This window comes from Streptopelia decaocto (assembly GCF_964273445.1).
Source record: "Streptopelia decaocto genome assembly, chromosome: 20".
Classification (NCBI taxonomy): Eukaryota; Metazoa; Chordata; class Aves; order Columbiformes; family Columbidae; genus Streptopelia; species Streptopelia decaocto.
This window is the reverse complement of record NC_138675.1, coordinates 3,932,069-3,948,854: the sequence shown is the minus strand read 5'-3', so window position 1 is coordinate 3,948,854 and position 16,786 is coordinate 3,932,069. Positions and strand designations below refer to the sequence as shown.

At 52.0% G+C, this 16,786-nt stretch overlaps 2 protein-coding genes and 1 long non-coding RNA gene across 3 annotated transcripts; all 3 read right to left on the bottom strand.

Moving 5' to 3' along the window:
* Nucleotides 1–4,002, bottom strand: CORT (cortistatin). The gene is made up of 2 exons (XM_082069781.1): nt 3,336–4,002; nt 1–277 (listed from the first exon to the last, which is right to left on the bottom strand). The coding sequence occupies exons 1-2, from the start codon at nt 3,435–3,437 to the stop codon at nt 62–64; spliced, it is 318 nt and encodes a 105-aa protein (XP_081925907.1). The 5' UTR covers nt 3,438–4,002; the 3' UTR covers nt 1–61.
* Nucleotides 4,003–4,158: 156 nt separating this feature from the next.
* LOC309448337 lies at nt 4,159–9,339 on the bottom strand. Its single transcript, XR_014185788.1, has 3 exons — nt 5,173–9,339; nt 4,480–5,035; nt 4,159–4,300 (listed from the first exon to the last, which is right to left on the bottom strand). It is a non-coding gene; the product is annotated as an uncharacterized lncRNA (long non-coding RNA).
* Nucleotides 9,340–10,206: 867 nt separating this feature from the next.
* SRM (spermidine synthase) lies at nt 10,207–15,665 on the bottom strand. The gene is made up of 8 exons (XM_082069780.1): nt 15,440–15,665; nt 15,159–15,279; nt 14,817–14,909; nt 13,513–13,666; nt 12,603–12,686; nt 12,126–12,271; nt 11,122–11,244; nt 10,207–10,571 (listed from the first exon to the last, which is right to left on the bottom strand). Exons 1-8 carry the CDS (start codon nt 15,583–15,585, stop codon nt 10,554–10,556), a joined length of 885 nt encoding a protein of 294 aa, XP_081925906.1. The 5' UTR covers nt 15,586–15,665; the 3' UTR covers nt 10,207–10,553.
* Between the last annotated feature and the right edge of the window lie 1,121 nt (nt 15,666–16,786).

The window sequence follows — 16,786 nt, the reverse complement described above, 5'->3', positions numbered from 1 at the left end:
GGAGCGGCGGAGGGGAGGGTGTTGGCGGGCAGGCGGCCCGGCGGGGCCCAGCCGGGCGGCACTAGCAGGAGGTGAAGGTTTTCCAGAAGAAGTTCTTGCAGGGAGCCTTGCGGTCCCGCTGTGAGAGCTGGGCCAGCCGCCCCAGTGCTGCCCGCTCCTCCTCCAGCTTGTTGTCCTCGTCCAGCTCCGGGGATGCCGCCTCACGCCCGGCGTCCACGCCATCCAGCAGCCCCGCCAGCATCTTCAGGATGGCGTCTTTGCGGGCCGTGCTCTGTTCCTGTGGACAGAGAGCGGGGAAGGTGACGGGCAGAGGCCTGTCCCCCACAGCCACCGAGGCAGGGGGTTGTTGGAGGGTGTGAACGTCCCCCATGGGGTCCCTGTGCATCTCCTGCCTCCCTGTCTCAGCAGTTGCTTTTCCCATCACGGAGCTGAGGAACCTGGCTGCAGGTCACTCCGTTCTGCTGTCCCCCACCCAGCTCAGCCGCTGAACTGCGAGCCACACACATGCTGCGTTACAACCGGAAAAGAGCTGCTAACAAGTGGGCATGAACTGGCTGTAAAGTCCTCTCACCGCCTGTGCTAATTAAATTTCGGTAAATGCCAATCTGCCTTCTCTCCCAGTAAAGCCTGTTGCTCCCTTCACTGCTCTGCCTGCGCTGTGGGAAGAGGCACCGAGGTCTGAGGGATATTAAATTAAGCGCACCGAGGGCTGCAACCCACTGTAAAATGCTGAGAAATAAATGTAAGGAAGGGAAGGGCTGGGTTGGTGGGGAGAGAGACGCACTAAGTATCTGGAGCAAAATACTTAATCAGCGGGGACAAACAGCTTGTATTTCAAGAACAAGAACCTGTATTTCAATAGCCTGACCTCGGGAGAAGGCAGAATGAGAGGAGTTGCTGAGCTCTATCCGCACAGCCTGAGGTTTGGGACTAAGGGATTTCCATCGGTAACAGGCTGTGAGTTATCTTGTTCCTTTTCATATCCAGCAAATCTGAGCAATCACCTCTTGCCTGAGAGTTCCTCATCTCTGACAGAAACAGCTGGTACAGGACCAGCTGGGATAGACGGTTTGACAGGAGCAGATCCCGTTTCCCATGTGGATGGGAATCTTGGCAGCACGTTTCCACATCGCTTTTCACAAATGCCGTGTTTACTGCTGGCACTGCTGCGTCTGTCGCTGTGTCTGTCAGCGCCAGCGTTCACTACGGACCACTTGGTGAGCAACGCAAGGATGGATAAATACAAACAGCAGCAAATATTTTGAGTTTACGTTACAGGATGTTTATGGATCTTTTTAATCACTTTCTTAGCTCTAGAAACCAACCTTGCTTCCACAAAGAGAAACTGAGGCACAGAAAAATTACATGCTATGTTTGCAGCAGAAGATAAAAACTAATTTGTGCACATTCTGGTTCCTACTCCTGCGCTGCAAGAACAGAAACGTCTGGAGCCTCAGGGAGATGGACTGGGGAACTCAGCTCAGCGTGTTTCCTGGGTCACGTCTCCCCCATAATTCTCTTTCTTAGCTCTAAGTGCTATGTTCTGAAATAACCTGCTCCAAGCAGAGCCAGCAGCTTCAGATTCGGCTGGGGAAGGCAAAGCTCAGCCTGCTCTTACGGGCTATTCCTTACGCACGATCAGCTGTGGCTGTTGGTGGAACCGGGCAGCTCTTTCCCATTGCAAACATCCTTTCTGTGTGTAGCTGCTCCCGAGCTGCAAGAGATCGAGACCGTTCAGCAGGGAGCTCAGCAGGGGCGGGTCGTGCGCACCTTTGGGGTGCTCAGTTCCCTGCACTAGGTCCACCAGCCTGTCAGAATGCGCACATCTTTCTTTTGCATTGTTGTGCATCTTACGGTGGTTTATATCTAAAATAACAACATTCTTTATACTTAAAAACATTTGTCTGAGTTACAGCAGTGGTGACTGTAGGGATTGGTGCATCAGTATCTAACAATTTTTCAGTTTGTGGAATGCTCTGAAGAGGATAATTATATCAATTATAATGATATTGTTATTTTGTAAGCAACAGCATGTCGAAGAGTCATTACACTTGAATTTATTTTTACCAAAACCTTATTTACTGATTTATGCCCTACAACTTGTTTCTTTTTCCCCCTGCAACTGGCATTTGCACCAGAACAAGTTTACTTTTTAAGTACTGGGTCCGTTATTGTAAGAATGTCCAGCTGAAAGTTTGCAGTTCTCCCCAGAAGGGTTAATCCCAGCCAGCTGCAGAAGCCCCGATCTCTACCAGAACACGAGCCCCAGCACCTCACACTCTATACGTTTCTTTCTCACAGCCAGTTTTGTTGTTAATGGGATGCGAGCCCGCTCCTGAAGCAGCAAGACACTGATGGATGAGCTGGAGCCAGCGCTAAGACAGAAAAAACCCCTACGTGGATACGCACAAAGGAGAAGTTAGTGCCTCTCAAACCAAGCGGATCCTGCGCTTCTCTGGGCAGCTCGTCTGCAGGGCTGAGACGCCGGCAGCGTCGCGGCTGCAGCTCTGAACCGGAGCGGCAGAGCGCGGGTGATGAACCGGCGCCGCGGATCCGCAGGGTGACGGGGAACGTGCAGGTGAGGGCAAGCAGAACGCAGCGCTTGTTTGTGATTGTCTTATGCTATTGCTTCCTACCTCTGCGGCCTCTCAGGGAAATAGTCCAGCAAAACAAAGTTATTATAGTGCTACAGCCATTATAATATTAGAGTTTTGCCAGTTGGTAGGATAATTATATTGCTATAATAAGTTCTGCCACTGCATAGAGCTGTGCTGGTTCAGAGTGTAATTATTCTAGCAGAACTATGTCAGTATAACTCCCCTTGTGAATACTACTCTGGAAAAAGCAATTTTATTCTGATATAATTACTTCATTTATTATTCCTCTGTTACTTTCCTACTGAACCCATCTTTTAAACATTTGTCCTTCCCCTGAGTCCTATTTAAAATATCATGTCCCTTGATCATTTTACCAATTATGTATCTTTTCTCTCCCTCCCTAGTACTCTGCTATTCTCTCGTGCTGCACTCTTTCAGCGATACTATTTTCTCCTTTCCCCTCCCCTCTCTGCTCGTTTCTTCTCGTGTTTTTGCTTAGCTCAGACTTCACTTCTGCAGCTCTGTGGCGTCTGCCCTGGTACCTTTCCTAAACAAACTGGCTAGTAAGCTGTGCTAACAGCCCGTGCTTCAGCAGCGCGTGAAGCTGTAGTGCCTCGGAATAAAGAGGGTGGAAGAGTTGTTTGCATCAGGTAAAGCCCGATTGTCCTTCTTAGCGCTCCCCGGGCTCCTGTGTGCTCCCCGCTCACCCAGCCCCTGCTCGGGGTGCGTTGGACTCACCCTCGTGTTCTGTAGTGCCAGTCTCTCTTCTCCGGGCAGCGCGGTGGCTCTCACGCTCCACACCAGCAGCAGGACGGACACCAGGCTGGCCACCAGCTGCATGATGCACAGGCTGTGACTTCTGTGCTGAATGAGGAAGACTGGGAGAGGGAGCTGTTTCTGGGCTCTCTTCTGCCTCAGACAATGGCTGCAGCCCCTTTTATAGCCCTCCCCCTAGCCCGGTGGGTGACGCAAACAATTAAGTCTATATCAAAGGCAAATTAGACTTTGGAGAGGTTGTTAACACTTGGCTGCTTGAGTGGGATACTTCAGTGCCTCTGGGCTTTCCATGTGCCAGACCTGCAGAGAGCGGGGAAGCGAAGGTCTGGGACTCTCCAGTAACACACTGTTTCTTCACCCCGAGAAATTGTCAGCACTACCTGTGCCTCTCCGGCTTAGCTGAATTCTGCTTGGCAACGGAACGTTGGATGGAATGGGCCACCAGCTTGCACAAACCTCTGGCCAGTGCTGGATGATTCAGAGGGAAGAGGTAAAACGTCTGGCCACAGGTGCTTAGCTATGGGCTTGGACCCTCAGCTCCAGCCTCCAGGGATATTTGGATCTGTGTCCACTGTGTCCAGTGATGCATCTCACTGTGGAATGGCAATATGCACTTGCCTCAGGGCAAAGCCTCTTCTGACCCTAACAGCAGTCAAAGGTAAATTGTTATCCTAACTTAGTACATTAGAAAATCCCCACGGGGAGGTGGGTTGGCCAAGGGGATGCTGTGACAGAACTAAGACAGCAGAAACACCTGTTCCCCACTTGTAATGCTTATCAGCATTGCTGCTTGTGGAAACAGCATGATGAAGCTCTGCCTGCAAATAATCCAGCTCCCAGTGCCAGTTACAGCACCCTGGATGCTCTTGAGGGAAAAGATGCCATCACTTCCATGCATGTTTGAAAGGAAATGTTGGATTCCCTCACTGAAAGATACAAAGGGAAAAATAACCCTTTTCTGAGTCACACAGAAAGGTGTACATTTCTAGAAATAAATTTTCCTCAGAAAACTTTGTAACCTCATTGTTTCTTATCCCCTCCCCGTGAGAGCCGGATCCATGCACCGGTTTCAGATGAAACATTATCTGTTTCGTTCTAAACTGACCTTGCTAGTTTATCAGAATTGCTGTGTTAGCCCTTGGTAATGGATTCTGTCACACACTTCCCAGCCAGTCTGGGGCTGGAGACAGCGGTGAAGCACCAGGCTCCAGCGAGCAGATAAACCACAGGCACTTGCCCAACGGCCCGCAGTGGATTTGCTCCTGGAGACGTACAAGTGGGAGAACAGCAAATGGAGAAAGCACAGTTTGTTGCTTGAGAAGGAACTGCAGGTACCTGTGAGCATGAGATGTGCCCGGGCTGACAGGCAGAAGGTGAATCCTGTACTGGTGGTTAGGAGCCAGGACTAAACCTTGTGGACCTACCAGCCAGGAGTCCATGCTGGAGGCCCTCTGGTAAAACCAAAGTGCTTGTTCTAATAAATATTGTTTTGTTCGTGGCTTTGCCTTCTGAAAGGGCTGTTTTCTATGATGCTTCATTGAGCGAATGGGGTCACAAGTATGTCAATGCTCTTCTGTTAAAAAAGGGATGATGCGCGGAGCCAGAGCTCAGCTTCTGGGGAAGCCCACAGGGATGTGAACGGTGACTGGGCTGCCGTGATCCTGGAATTAAAGGGCAGCAATAAAATGCTTATCACTCTGTACAGGAAAGGTTAAAGGTCTTCCCTGGGAGTAATAAACATTTCTGACAATTCTTTCTTTGATTCCTCTTACCACCTTCTCCCTGCTATCTGACTCACCCCCTGAGAAGTTGTCTTCGTTGATTCTCTCTACTCTCTGGAGCTGCACGTGGTCCGAGCGGGTTTTTACCACTTCAGAGCGCGGTTGGATCTATCTGGTATCCGCACGCCTGTGGGGATGCTCCGGAAGGAAGTTCGGCACACAGCAACTTGAAATGGCCCGGCTTTCAGGGATTTTGGCTCACAGCTTCAGCAGGGATGCGGAGCAGGTTCGGAAGACAGCAGAACATGATTACACAATCACCTAAGACAACATCCATCTTTTTGTGATTAAGGGTACACAAGCAACATGCAACGGGAGACGTTTCATCTTTCAGAATAGAGGTCCCTGACATCTCGGTGAGTCTGTACAGCCGCAAAGACTGGGCATTGCTGGAATACAAAAGCTAAGACTATGTCTGGCACCAAATGCCACATTAAGGAATGAGATAATTTCTCAATTGCTTTCCTGTATGGCCTGGATATTTGCCATCTTCTGCCCGTTTGTTGCCTGGTCTGGGTTCAGATCACCATGCCTTGAAGCACGTAGCAGAATCGCACCAGGCTCCCAGAGCAAAGTCTGGTTCCCAAAGGTGAGGCGCTCAGCTGCAGCTGAAGGAAGGGTTCGAATGCTTCTGCCTTCCTGTCACTGGAACCCCATGTCTCTGCAGTTGTCCCTAGTTGCGAAGGCCAATGTAATAAAGCAAGCGATAGTCAGCTGACAGTTGTGAGCCTTCCTGGAAGGGGAAACCAATTTGTTCATGGGCCTGAAATCACAGTTCATTTATCAGGCCAGGCTTGCAGAATTCCCTCGCTCTGCGCTCCCCAGGGCCCCGCGAGCAGCGTGCAGGTGGCTGTTCCAGCCAGGGCTTTTCATCGGCACCGATCTCACAAAGCCGAGGAAGGGACTGCGAGCGTGGGCTGAGCCGAGCGCTCCCGCGCATCTCGGAGAGGAGCTGCAGAGCAGGGGCAGGAGGAGGAGGAGGAGGAGGAGGGGAGAGCCGCGGGGATGCTGCTGTCAGAGCACGCACGACTACAAGCCTGTTACAGCTCCCGAGGGAGGGGAGCGGGGGGAGCTGTGCTGCCGTCGCTGTCTGTCGACCCCAGAGGGGCTGCAGGAGGATGGAGGGAGGGTGAGCACAGCGCTCAAAACCTCCTGTTCTTTCAAAATGCAAAGTTAAAACATAGCGGTTGTTCCACCAAAAATCTTCCTGAAAAATAACTACTTGCTATGAAACACTTGTATTTCAAAATGCCTCCATTTTTCACTGAAAATGTTTTGTCTGGCTCCAGGTAGGAGGCATTTCTGGCTGCAAAGCAGGCTGAGGATGCTTGGGGTTACACCCACTGACATATCAACTGACCTCTTACACCAGACTCGTCCTGCTGGCGGTGAGATTGCCTGGACAAGACTTGGGCAGAGATGTTTTTTCACCATTTGGATTTTCTGGGGGGTTATGTACACACTCCGCCTTGTGGGAATTCAGCCAGAAAGAGCTCACGGGGGACGCCGACCCGCGGGACCGCGAGCCGCCCACAGGACCGCTCGGCCGCGAGAGCTTTGAACAGGAATTCACCCGCTCCAGGTAGCCCGGGGTTGTGGTTACTCCTCTCCTACAGTCAAAGGGGGGTGAAACACGCGGGGTCATGACATACATCATTTTGCCTTTATTCCCGGCACACAGAATTAGCTTTGTTAAGCAAACTCGTTCCCGGAGATGCCCGGACACGGCTGCAGCCGGTCAGTGCCAAGGGGGGGACACAGCACTGCAAACCCCGTCAGCGCGGAGCTGCTGAGATCCCCAGTGTTCTCAATAATCCTCCCCACTTTATCTGCTTCACACATCACTGCGCTATCGAGATACCCTGGCTCTAATTTCCCACCTTCTGCATATTTTAGAAGCACTTAACTCCATCCTATACATGACCAGGAAAGAGCAACACCTAGACTTCTCAGTATTTAACTTGGTTAAATTTCTCATTTTACTGTTTAACAACATTTTGTCTGACCCTTTAGCTAAATCTCAGCTCCTGTCTCACACTTTTGTCCACACTTTCCCCTTTTCTTCCCCCACCATTTTACCAAAGGAACTTTCCTCTCCCTGAACTCGGTGGAACTTGTCATTACTTTTTCTGACCGTTTGCTTACTGAGGCTGCTGCTCTCCGATGACAGACGAATTGTCATTCTTACAGTACTTCAGCAGTCTCTTCCTCCAGCCAAGCTCCATCAATAATTCAGCCAGGCCTCGATAACATTACCTCTGGATGAACACAACGCTCATGCCAATTAACTGGCTGAAAGGCCTCAAGAGATACAGGCAAGAGATTTCTCTTCATTTTTTTCAAGCTCTTTTCTGAACTTTGAAAAATTGAGTTAGTTCACCGAGTAGAGCACAGAGCAGAGTCTGACACCGTTCGAAAGGCGCCAAGAGCCTTGAGCAATTGCTGTGCTGAAGCCCATCAGGCTGTTCCCCCGCTTGTCTCCACCTGCTCTGACCGATATTTCATTGTACGTTACTTGGGACAGAGCCGATCCCTGCTCATGGGCTCCCAGCTTAATAAGATGCTGGAACACGACTGCAGCATGTCTAGACAAACATCTTTGTGGATCTTCGCTTATGAACAGCCTTGCTCGACCAGCCTTGGGCAAAAGCCAGCTAAAACTTCCAAAAAGTTACCCAAGTCTTTTAGTTGCCCACCTGGAGATGCTGCAAAGATGCTTTGGAGTGTTGAGTTCTACAGGAGGCCACAGTAGTTTTGTCCTGTTGGGCTTTACACACGTTGCCAATCTCTTTTTCAATCCCCAGCGTCCTTGGCCACAGCAGAACAGCTCAGACCTCGTACGTTTGTGGACCAGATAATCAATCTGCAGACACAACCGCCTGACAGGTGACTGCCGTGCCAAACGCCTTTCGAGCAGCTCGAACGCCAGGTAAACCTTGTGGCAGCTCAACACAGGGCTGACTTTTATTAATAACTGATCTCTGTCCTCACCTATTGCAAGGCGATGAAATATTTGCCTGTAAAGAACAGCGGAATGGAACAGAAACTACACATAGGACCCTATGGACAGAGATTGTGCGACTTGGATGGCAAACAGCCTTGTGTTCCTGCTCCCATCACTGGCCACTCACTGAAATTACGAATTTGGAGAGAGCTCAGAGAAGCAGAAGGAATAATTAGCTGCGTGGAGGCTGGTAATAGGTTTGAGGAAACTCTTTCCCTCCTGGGCATTGTTGTACTCACCAAGGGTGGGTGGAAAGCTTGAACCTGTTACTACTTGGCAGCTGCTCTAAGGCCTTCCTGGACTACAGTCCTGCTCTTGATTCGCATTCCAGGGGAGAAAAAGTGCCAGCGGTGGTTTTCTTTCCAGGATGAAGGGCTGAATGGGGTCCAGGTCCCACAGCAATTTAAACAAGAGTAGCTAGAACCAGCCTCCACTACTGGGCTGATCTTTATAATGAAAATACAAGAGTCGAGCAATGATAATGCCTCGATAGCCTAACTTCTCAGTAGCTGTGGGAGATAGGAAACAGTTACCCAGACAATCAAGAGACAAACTGGTGTAATCTTCTCAACACTAGAATATAAAGAAGATCCAGACTTGGCTCTGCAGCTTAGCAATGAAAAAAAAAAAGCTGCACTGATACTGGCAGTAGCACACGGTGGCTGCGCTACCTGTGCTGTTTGTAGGGTCACAATTACAGTAAAGCTCAACCCCAGCCTTTGCAAAGGTCTGCTCCTTCTCCTTTTCTCTTACCAAGTCAAAAAGCCTCCCTCAGAAGGAGCTTTTTTGTCTTCTCCTGATGCCACCTAGTGACTGTTCCCAGCCTGTTCAGCTTGAGCTCAGAACTTGGTTGAGGCCTTCAGAGCCACTAAGCTACAGTTTTTGCAGAGGAAACGATGGTGCAAATGAGTGCGGCCAGCGATTGATGCTAACAGGGAGATGGGCAACTAGAAAACAGCTTGGAAAGCTGCGCCAGAGGCAGCATTTGGACTAGAGAATAGCTCGGACACAGGTACTGACTTGTGCAGCACAGAGGACAAGAGAAGCTGGAGCTACTATGCAGTCAGGTTACAAAAACATGCATCTTCAGAGCTGATTTTTGATAACTTGTCATCCCTAGAGACAAGGAAGAGAGGAAGTCAGAGCAACTACAGAGCGGCCGTGGATGTGTCCTGACAAGCACAGCACCTTCAGGATCTCTGTTTCCACCCCCCCACTCTCCCCGAAGAAGCACACCGACCCACACTGATGTCACCTTAACCAGAGCCGAGTGTTTAATTGATTGCAAGGGAGTGACAACCGCGCAGTGGTTGTGCTGGGAAGATACCCACTGCACAGCGGCGGTACGGAGTCTTTAAAACAAAAGAAGTGAAGGCAGATCCATCTCACAACAGAGTACAACGAAAAACAACTTACGCATCTGGGGATTCTGGGGGCAGCATTAGAAATAACGATGCCTCCTAAGGACTAGCAAATACCCAGGCCTGAGGCATCTCAGCACGACTGAGATGGGAGATTTATCAGCACAACTGACTCCCCAACATCAGTACTTAACAGCAGGCAATGGATCTAAGGTTTGTTTTTTATATATATATATTTATATTTATATATATAAAGCGCCTATCACCATATCGATAAACATTCTTTGGAACCACTCTGACGGCGGAGGTAAGAACAGGAGTCAGCCTGTTCATACCTCAGCACTTGTTTCCAACCAATTTAAAAATAAAAAGCCACAAGACTCTGCTGCCAGCCTGCCTGGCTGGTGTTCAATACTGCTACTCCATCAGGGTTGGAGGGAGACCTGTTGTGAATGGCAACGGTCTGCGCTGTGACTTCTCCGACCGCACAGCGCAGGTGTCGCAGGAGGGCAGTGGGACACGAGGCTCCGAGCTGTTACCATCACACCTCGGAGCAGCAGGGAGCTCCTGTGAGCAGAGGGCAAGCGGACTCTGCGCACAAAGCTCTCGCCCTCTGTGCTTAAGGCTGAGTCAGTGATCCTTCTGGACTCTTCCCAGGTTTCAGAAGATCACCAGACAGAAATACGTGTCAGTTATAAATATATCATGTCAGTTGTGGGGGGTGGAGGTAGGCACAGGGAGGGGAGAATTTAGAATGGGTGCAGGGAGGAGAGAAAGGAAAAAATACATCTTACGTTTCCAGCACTGGAAAAAACAGTTTTGACCTCAAGCAATAAGTCACTGGACCTTTTCAATAGTCTTATCTGGCTTATGCCCCATCATCTTTAACACATCATCAAAGGGAATGTTGGCTGGCAAAGGGTTAAACAATCCCACACAGTGTAGAGCAAATCTGCAGTCTGCTGGGAAGGTCCCCACCACATCACTGACGATCTCAGGGTCCAACGTGAAGGAAGGAAGCAGCTTCTCAGTCTCACACATCGCTCAGGGCCTGGAGACAAAGACAAAGGTGTGTCAGGATGGACCTGCTGCGGGGCTCTGAAACACCACCATGGCTTTGCCTTCACCCCTTGGACACTCTGAGGAGGTTTGTTCTGGAACCTGCAGTTTCAGCTGTCTTAGGATATAACTGAATGATGGAGAAATAGCGAGTATCCTTCATGAAGTCAGACTGTGTGCTACAGTATCCTCTCTTTACCCTCCGGTTTGCACTAGAAACCACAACCACATTTTATCTAAGACATTTGGAGCTTTTCAATGGGAAAGAACAGTTCAGCAGGCACTCGGACTTATTTTGCTATGTAGGAGTGATCCACCACCAGGGCATGGGACATCCACCCACAGAACAGTTCCAAACCGAACTCCGGTCTTCCCAGACTGACTCATACCCTGCTGTGTCGCACAAAATGCCGTCCTGCTCCGACTTGCCCACAGAACCCTTTAGGGCTGCAGGAAATCCTCGGTCCTGGATACTCCCTCTCCTGCCAAGGAGAAGCCACAGCTCGTCCTTGACGGAGGAACAGCAGCGCAGCCTCGCTTACCTTCCGTGCAAACTCCGGCAGAACGAAAGCTGCCCGATGAATGTCCGAGTTGTAGTATTTCAGACTCCTCTCCTCTACCTGTTGCTGCGAGAGCTGCTGCACAGGCTCCCGGAAATTTGTGTTCTGCAACAAAGAAGACAGGTAGCGTTTGGGTAACGAGGAAAAGGCTGCGTGACAGGCATCCCGACTTACGGCAGAGAAGCAAGAAGACTCGCGGGAAAACAGATGACTTTCTGTTCTAGTGTAAGCCAAAGGTTACGCGCAGCTCCAGCCCCAAGGGTTTGCACTCCGCAGCTCGTGTGACTGGCCCTTGTTCACAGATGTCAGCGCATGAGGTCAGGCTGTGCGTGAGCCACGTGCCAGACGATGCCGTCACATTGTGCCCGAGCGTCTCGGCAGCAAGGCTGCTGCTCTTCAGAGCACGATCCACATCTGCGCTAAGTCAGGCCCGGCGCACGCTGCCAGCGCCCCACATAAATCAAATGCAGCTGCACAAGTGCTGCTGGCTCCCTAAGCCAACGCGAAGGTCGCGTTACGGGCTGGCTGTAGCACAGCAGATTGGGAAGAGAGCAGACAGACCTCAGTGGTCTGACAGAGCAACCAGCCTACATCCTAACACAGACTCTCACTTGGAGGCCTTTGTGCAAGCAGATTACCAGTCACAAGCTGATTCTTATCGAGCAGGTGCCCACTTTATAACAGCCAGCATCAATAAGCCAAAGCCTTAACGGGCTCTGCAAACTGCTACAGCTTCCTCCCTTCTAAGTTTGTTGCACTACAGAGAAAACGGTGTCTTTTTCTAAGGCAACTCGTTCCATTCCTGAGTTCATTCAGCACTGAGCAAGCTGCATTGCAGCTCTGGGGCCTTGGGTTGGCGGGTCCAGGGCCCAGCACGACTCTAGAGGCTCAGTGCCGCAGCCCCAGCTCCGTATGGGACAGCCCGAGCCAGGTTCTGCGCTGCCATCGGGGAGCGGAAAAGGGCACTTCAGGTGCCTGAGACTCACCGGGTTCTTGCTGCAGAGCATGAAGCCAATCTGCCCGCTGGGATATGTGGGGATGGTGCAATAGGCGTATTCCACAACAGGGAACAGAGACTTGCAGAACTGACGCATCTCCTTAATGAGATCCAGGTGCAGCCACTGGCACTCACCTACAGGGAGAAAGGAAGACGCAAGGTGAGAGCTGCCCCTCTCCTGTGCACAGGCCTGTGCCAGGTTAACTGTGGTTCCAAGCCCAAACCTGCTCTACTCTGCACAGCTTGGGTGGTTCCAAAGGCAAGATAAGACCCTTACGCCAGTTTTACTAAGTACAGTCCAGCAGTTAACGAGTCGACATACGCAGATGAAAAATGCTCCTGTACCTGGGAGCCAAAATGGATTTCACTGCCTGCGTCACGTCTCCCCAAGCAGAGGCCGATTTGTGCCTCGCATGGTGCATTTAACGACCTGGCACCAGCCTCTGCCCAGAGTCAGCAGCCTCACCTTGGCAGCAGAGAATCCCATCTTCTCGCAGCGCTGTCTTCATCAGCTGGTAGTAAGATTCTTTGAATAAGCTTTCTGCAGGACCTGGGAGAAAAATGAGCACAGCGATATGTCTAGAGAGAGACTGAGACCGTAGGCTTCTCAGAGCTTTTCAGCTGCACAGGGACTACACTGAAAAGAGACACTTCAAACGGCTTTTCTGTGATCACAAGAATTGTAGATCATCTGAAAGCAAAAAGTTTTGACCCTGGGCGAACCCTGGCCTGCACAACAGAACCATCAGGATTTCAGCTTTGCTCAACAGCAAGCTTAGGAACTTTATCAGATAAAGTCAGTCCTAGCAGCTGCCTCTTGCTGCAGTGAGCAGTTTTTAAACCAAACTCCTGCTCCAAACTGCCTTTTAGAGATGCTCCTCTTTGTGTTGACTATAGCAAGAGCGAAGGTGATTTGGGCACTCACAATTAGTTCCCTAAAACGAAGCACTATAATGACATTTGGTCCCTCTCTACCTCAGTTTTCCTTTTCAGAAATACAGCAACCTGACTGCAGCCATCTCTAGGCTGGGCAGCTCCACCAACAGCTGCCTCGTTAGCGGGCACACGTGCAAAGCTGTCTGTGCCAGCACAGCGCTGCCTCCCCCATGGGATTGCTGGACACAAGAATCAAGTCTCTGCCGGCAGCAATAGCCGCTAAGTTGAATTTCGAGGAGAGAAACGTGACAGCTGGTTCAAACCCTCCTAATATATTTTCTAGTCTTCATCTTTCCAATTCTCTACCAAAATAATCGAGTCAGGGACAGTCTTTTCACTTGAAAAGGAGCCTGGGCAGGCTGGCTTTACTTTCAGGAGGTAAGCAGAAGAGAAAAGGAGGCAGCTGGAAAGCAATACCCTTTTATGGGCAGAATCCTTACCCACAGGGTCAGACGAGTCTGTGATAATCACATCAAAGGCTTCTTGATTTTGTTTCATGAACTCAAAACCATCTCCCACGTGCAAGGTCAGCTTAGCACTGGAATACCCCACTGCCATCCCTGGGAGGTATTTCTTAGATACCTGGATCACATCCTGCAACACAGAGAGCACAAGTGGGTCAGCGGGGGCCACAAGGAGCTGCTTCTCCGGCTACTGTGCAGCTGCAAGGACAGCACAGTGAGTCATTTCCTTCCATGCCTTCAACACAAATCCGACTCGCTAGTGAGATCCTCGAGAGCTGTCAGCATCTCCAGCCAACGAGCCACGCTCAGCCCTTTCCTACGGCCTCAGGGTTCAGTGACACTGTCGGTCTGTCCTTGCCAAACTCAACAAGAACTCGGAGCTTCAAAAGCTCCCCGAGGAACTAAGAGAACACGTTTACAGATCTGACTCCTCTGCGCTCCTTTTCCCTAGAGACATCACTCTCAAGACTTTTTTCTTCCTAAATAAAACCATGCCAGCAGGTTTCTGGATATAAGAAATATCCCCACCTCTGCTCTACAGTCGCTATATCAATCCCCCCATAATATATAGTTTTTTCTCTAGAATGGTTAGACAGCCACTCACTGCCCTAGGCCCACAGTTGTACTGAACACTACCAGCTTCTCACAGCTGGCAGAGAAAAAGATATCCTGGTGTCAGGCAGAGCTGGTTCAAAACCAGGCACATACGGCTACTTAGACCGGCAGACAGCGCACACGGCCTCGTTAGCAGCACGTCCCATTCCTCATACAGCTTTGCTCTGGGGACACAGCAAAACTTCCTCAGAAAGTAAAATATCAGAACACACTGACCGAGAGGAGGAGGATCAGCCCACCCATCATGGAAACAAATACCCCCAGCTTATTTCCTGCCTACACCCGCAGGAGACGGCTTAACAAAGCGACCATCCTGCTGCAGGAGCAGCGCTCTGTTCTGCACCGGGGGAGTGGGGAAAACGGCACCTTCCCAGCGCCAGAGCTGCCTTTCTCCAGATCCCGCGCTGGCCTGGAAGGGCCTCTACTGTACGTGTGTGAAAGAAATCACATGAAAGAGGCGGCCAGCTGCCACGTAGATGACTCGTAAGGCAAAGAGGTGGCGCTGTCAGTGTCACGCTAGCAGAACCGGCAGCAAACGCTCCCGCTGCTGACAAGGGACAGCAGGTGAAGCAGCAGCTCCCGTGGATGCTATGAAGCACAGCTGCTTTTTGCCGGGTCTGACCGAAGCCCTGGGGCATCTCCAGGCAGCCGGGAGCTCAACGCACCTCATCGATCTCGCACTGCACCACGGACTCCACGGTGGGGTGTTTGACCACCTCTCGCAGCACTCCCCCGTCACCGCCGCCGATGATCAGCACCTGGAGAGGAGAGGGCAGAAAAGCGGCCGTCAGCGAGGTTGGCTTGCGGGGAACTTTTGCAGCGTGGCCTAGAGGACGGGTTGAAAGCCAGCAGCCCTCCGGGCTCCTCCTGCGCTGGGACAGGGGCCACGGGGGTGCGTGGGGTGCTCTGTCAAGCACGGAGTGTGGCTGTGCCCAAAGCGATGGCGGCAGGAGCACGGGGCCGGTCTGCGTGGGGAGACCCCACGGAGGGAACTAGGGATGACTCACCTTGCGGGGGTCGGGGTGGCTGCAGAGGGGCAGGTTGGCGATCATTTCCTGGTAGGAGAACTCGTCCCGCTCCGTGCACTGGATCACCCCGTCCAGGACCAGGACGTTGCCGTAGGTGGTGCTGGGCAGAGCGGGGAAGCGGGGTTGGAGCCGGCCCGCGCCCCGGGGCCGCGCTTCCCCAGCCCTCCCCGCGCCGCCAGGCCCGCACCGCATGGCGCTGGGCGCCGCGTTCCCCCCCGCGAAGCCGCCGTTACCGCCGCCCTCCCGGGGCCGCGCCGCACCTGCGGAAGACGAGTATCTCCTGGTAGCGGGAGCGCTGGTGGTGCAGCAGCTCCTCCACCTGCAGCGACATGGCCTGGCCCGGCCACAGCCGGCACGTCTCGCGGAACCAGCCCTCGCGGATCAGCGCCGCCCCGCCGCGCTCCATCCCGGCCCGGCCGCCGCGGGCACCTGCGCGCCGCCGCCTGACCCCGCCGGCGCGGGAGCCGAGCACAGGGGCCCACGCGCCGGCCCCGCCCCAAGACCGCCGCCCTCCCATTGGCGGGCCGTGCGCCGCCGCGCCCCCATTGGCCCAAGGCGGTGATGACGTCGGCGCCAGCAGGGTAGGACGGCCGGCGCCCCGGGGCCACGTGGGGCGGCGCGCCCGGAGCGGAGCCGCGCCCGCCCCGCGTTCCCCCGCAAGCGGCGGTCGGGCGGAAGCCGCCTGTGAAACGGCGGGGAAGAACGAGTTTTGGGGGAAAAAAACCTCTCATCGGGACGTTTTACCGGTTCGACCTTACGAAAGCCACATTCCTGCCCAGCGCCACGCGTGGCACGTGCTCCAGAGGGCAGATTTGGGGAGAAATTCACCGAGGTGACACCAAAAGTTGTGCTCCAGCCACAGGACAGGACAGCAAAACGGACTTAGACTGCAGGGTTCTAGTGCTACAGCTCCATCCCATTCCCGGGTGGAACCAGGTGAACAAAGCTCATCATTTCCATTAAACCCATTTTTAAAACAGATGGCGGTAACTTGGGAAAACAAAACCAGACCAAGATCATCCTTGAAATGTCACCTTGCATAGAATTTTAAGTAAAGGACTTAGAAACGATAGTACCTCCACAGTCAATGGGGCTTCTGGTAAGAGCTGCTCGTTCTTTAAGTTACGGAAATATCGGGTATGGTAAAGCTGACAAGAAGGGGACTCTGCAGCCCCTGCAAATGCACTTGGACACAATTGCTGCCTAACTGCCTCTTTTCAAAAACGTTCTCTGATATTCAGCCACGCAAGCAGATTTTGTGAGCAGAAAGAGACTCTGTTCTACCATTACAATGCTGTTCACGCCAAGATGCCTAAGGAGGGAAAACCTTCCTCTGTTCCTTCTGCTCCCCAGAAGTATGGGAAAAGATCGAAACCAAACCAACAAACAAAATGCCAGACCTCCTCACAGCCTCTGTAAAGTAAAAGCCTTGGGTTAGGGACGGAGAAGGAAGTTTTCACCACTACGCCCTCAATCCATGCACCAAGAGAAGTAAATTCTGCCATTGCCAAAATGGAGCATGAAATGGAAAATCCTTAGTCAGAAAAGGAAATCACAGAGTAAAGACAAGGCCTTTGGGAAATAGCACAAGATCCATCGGTCAGCGC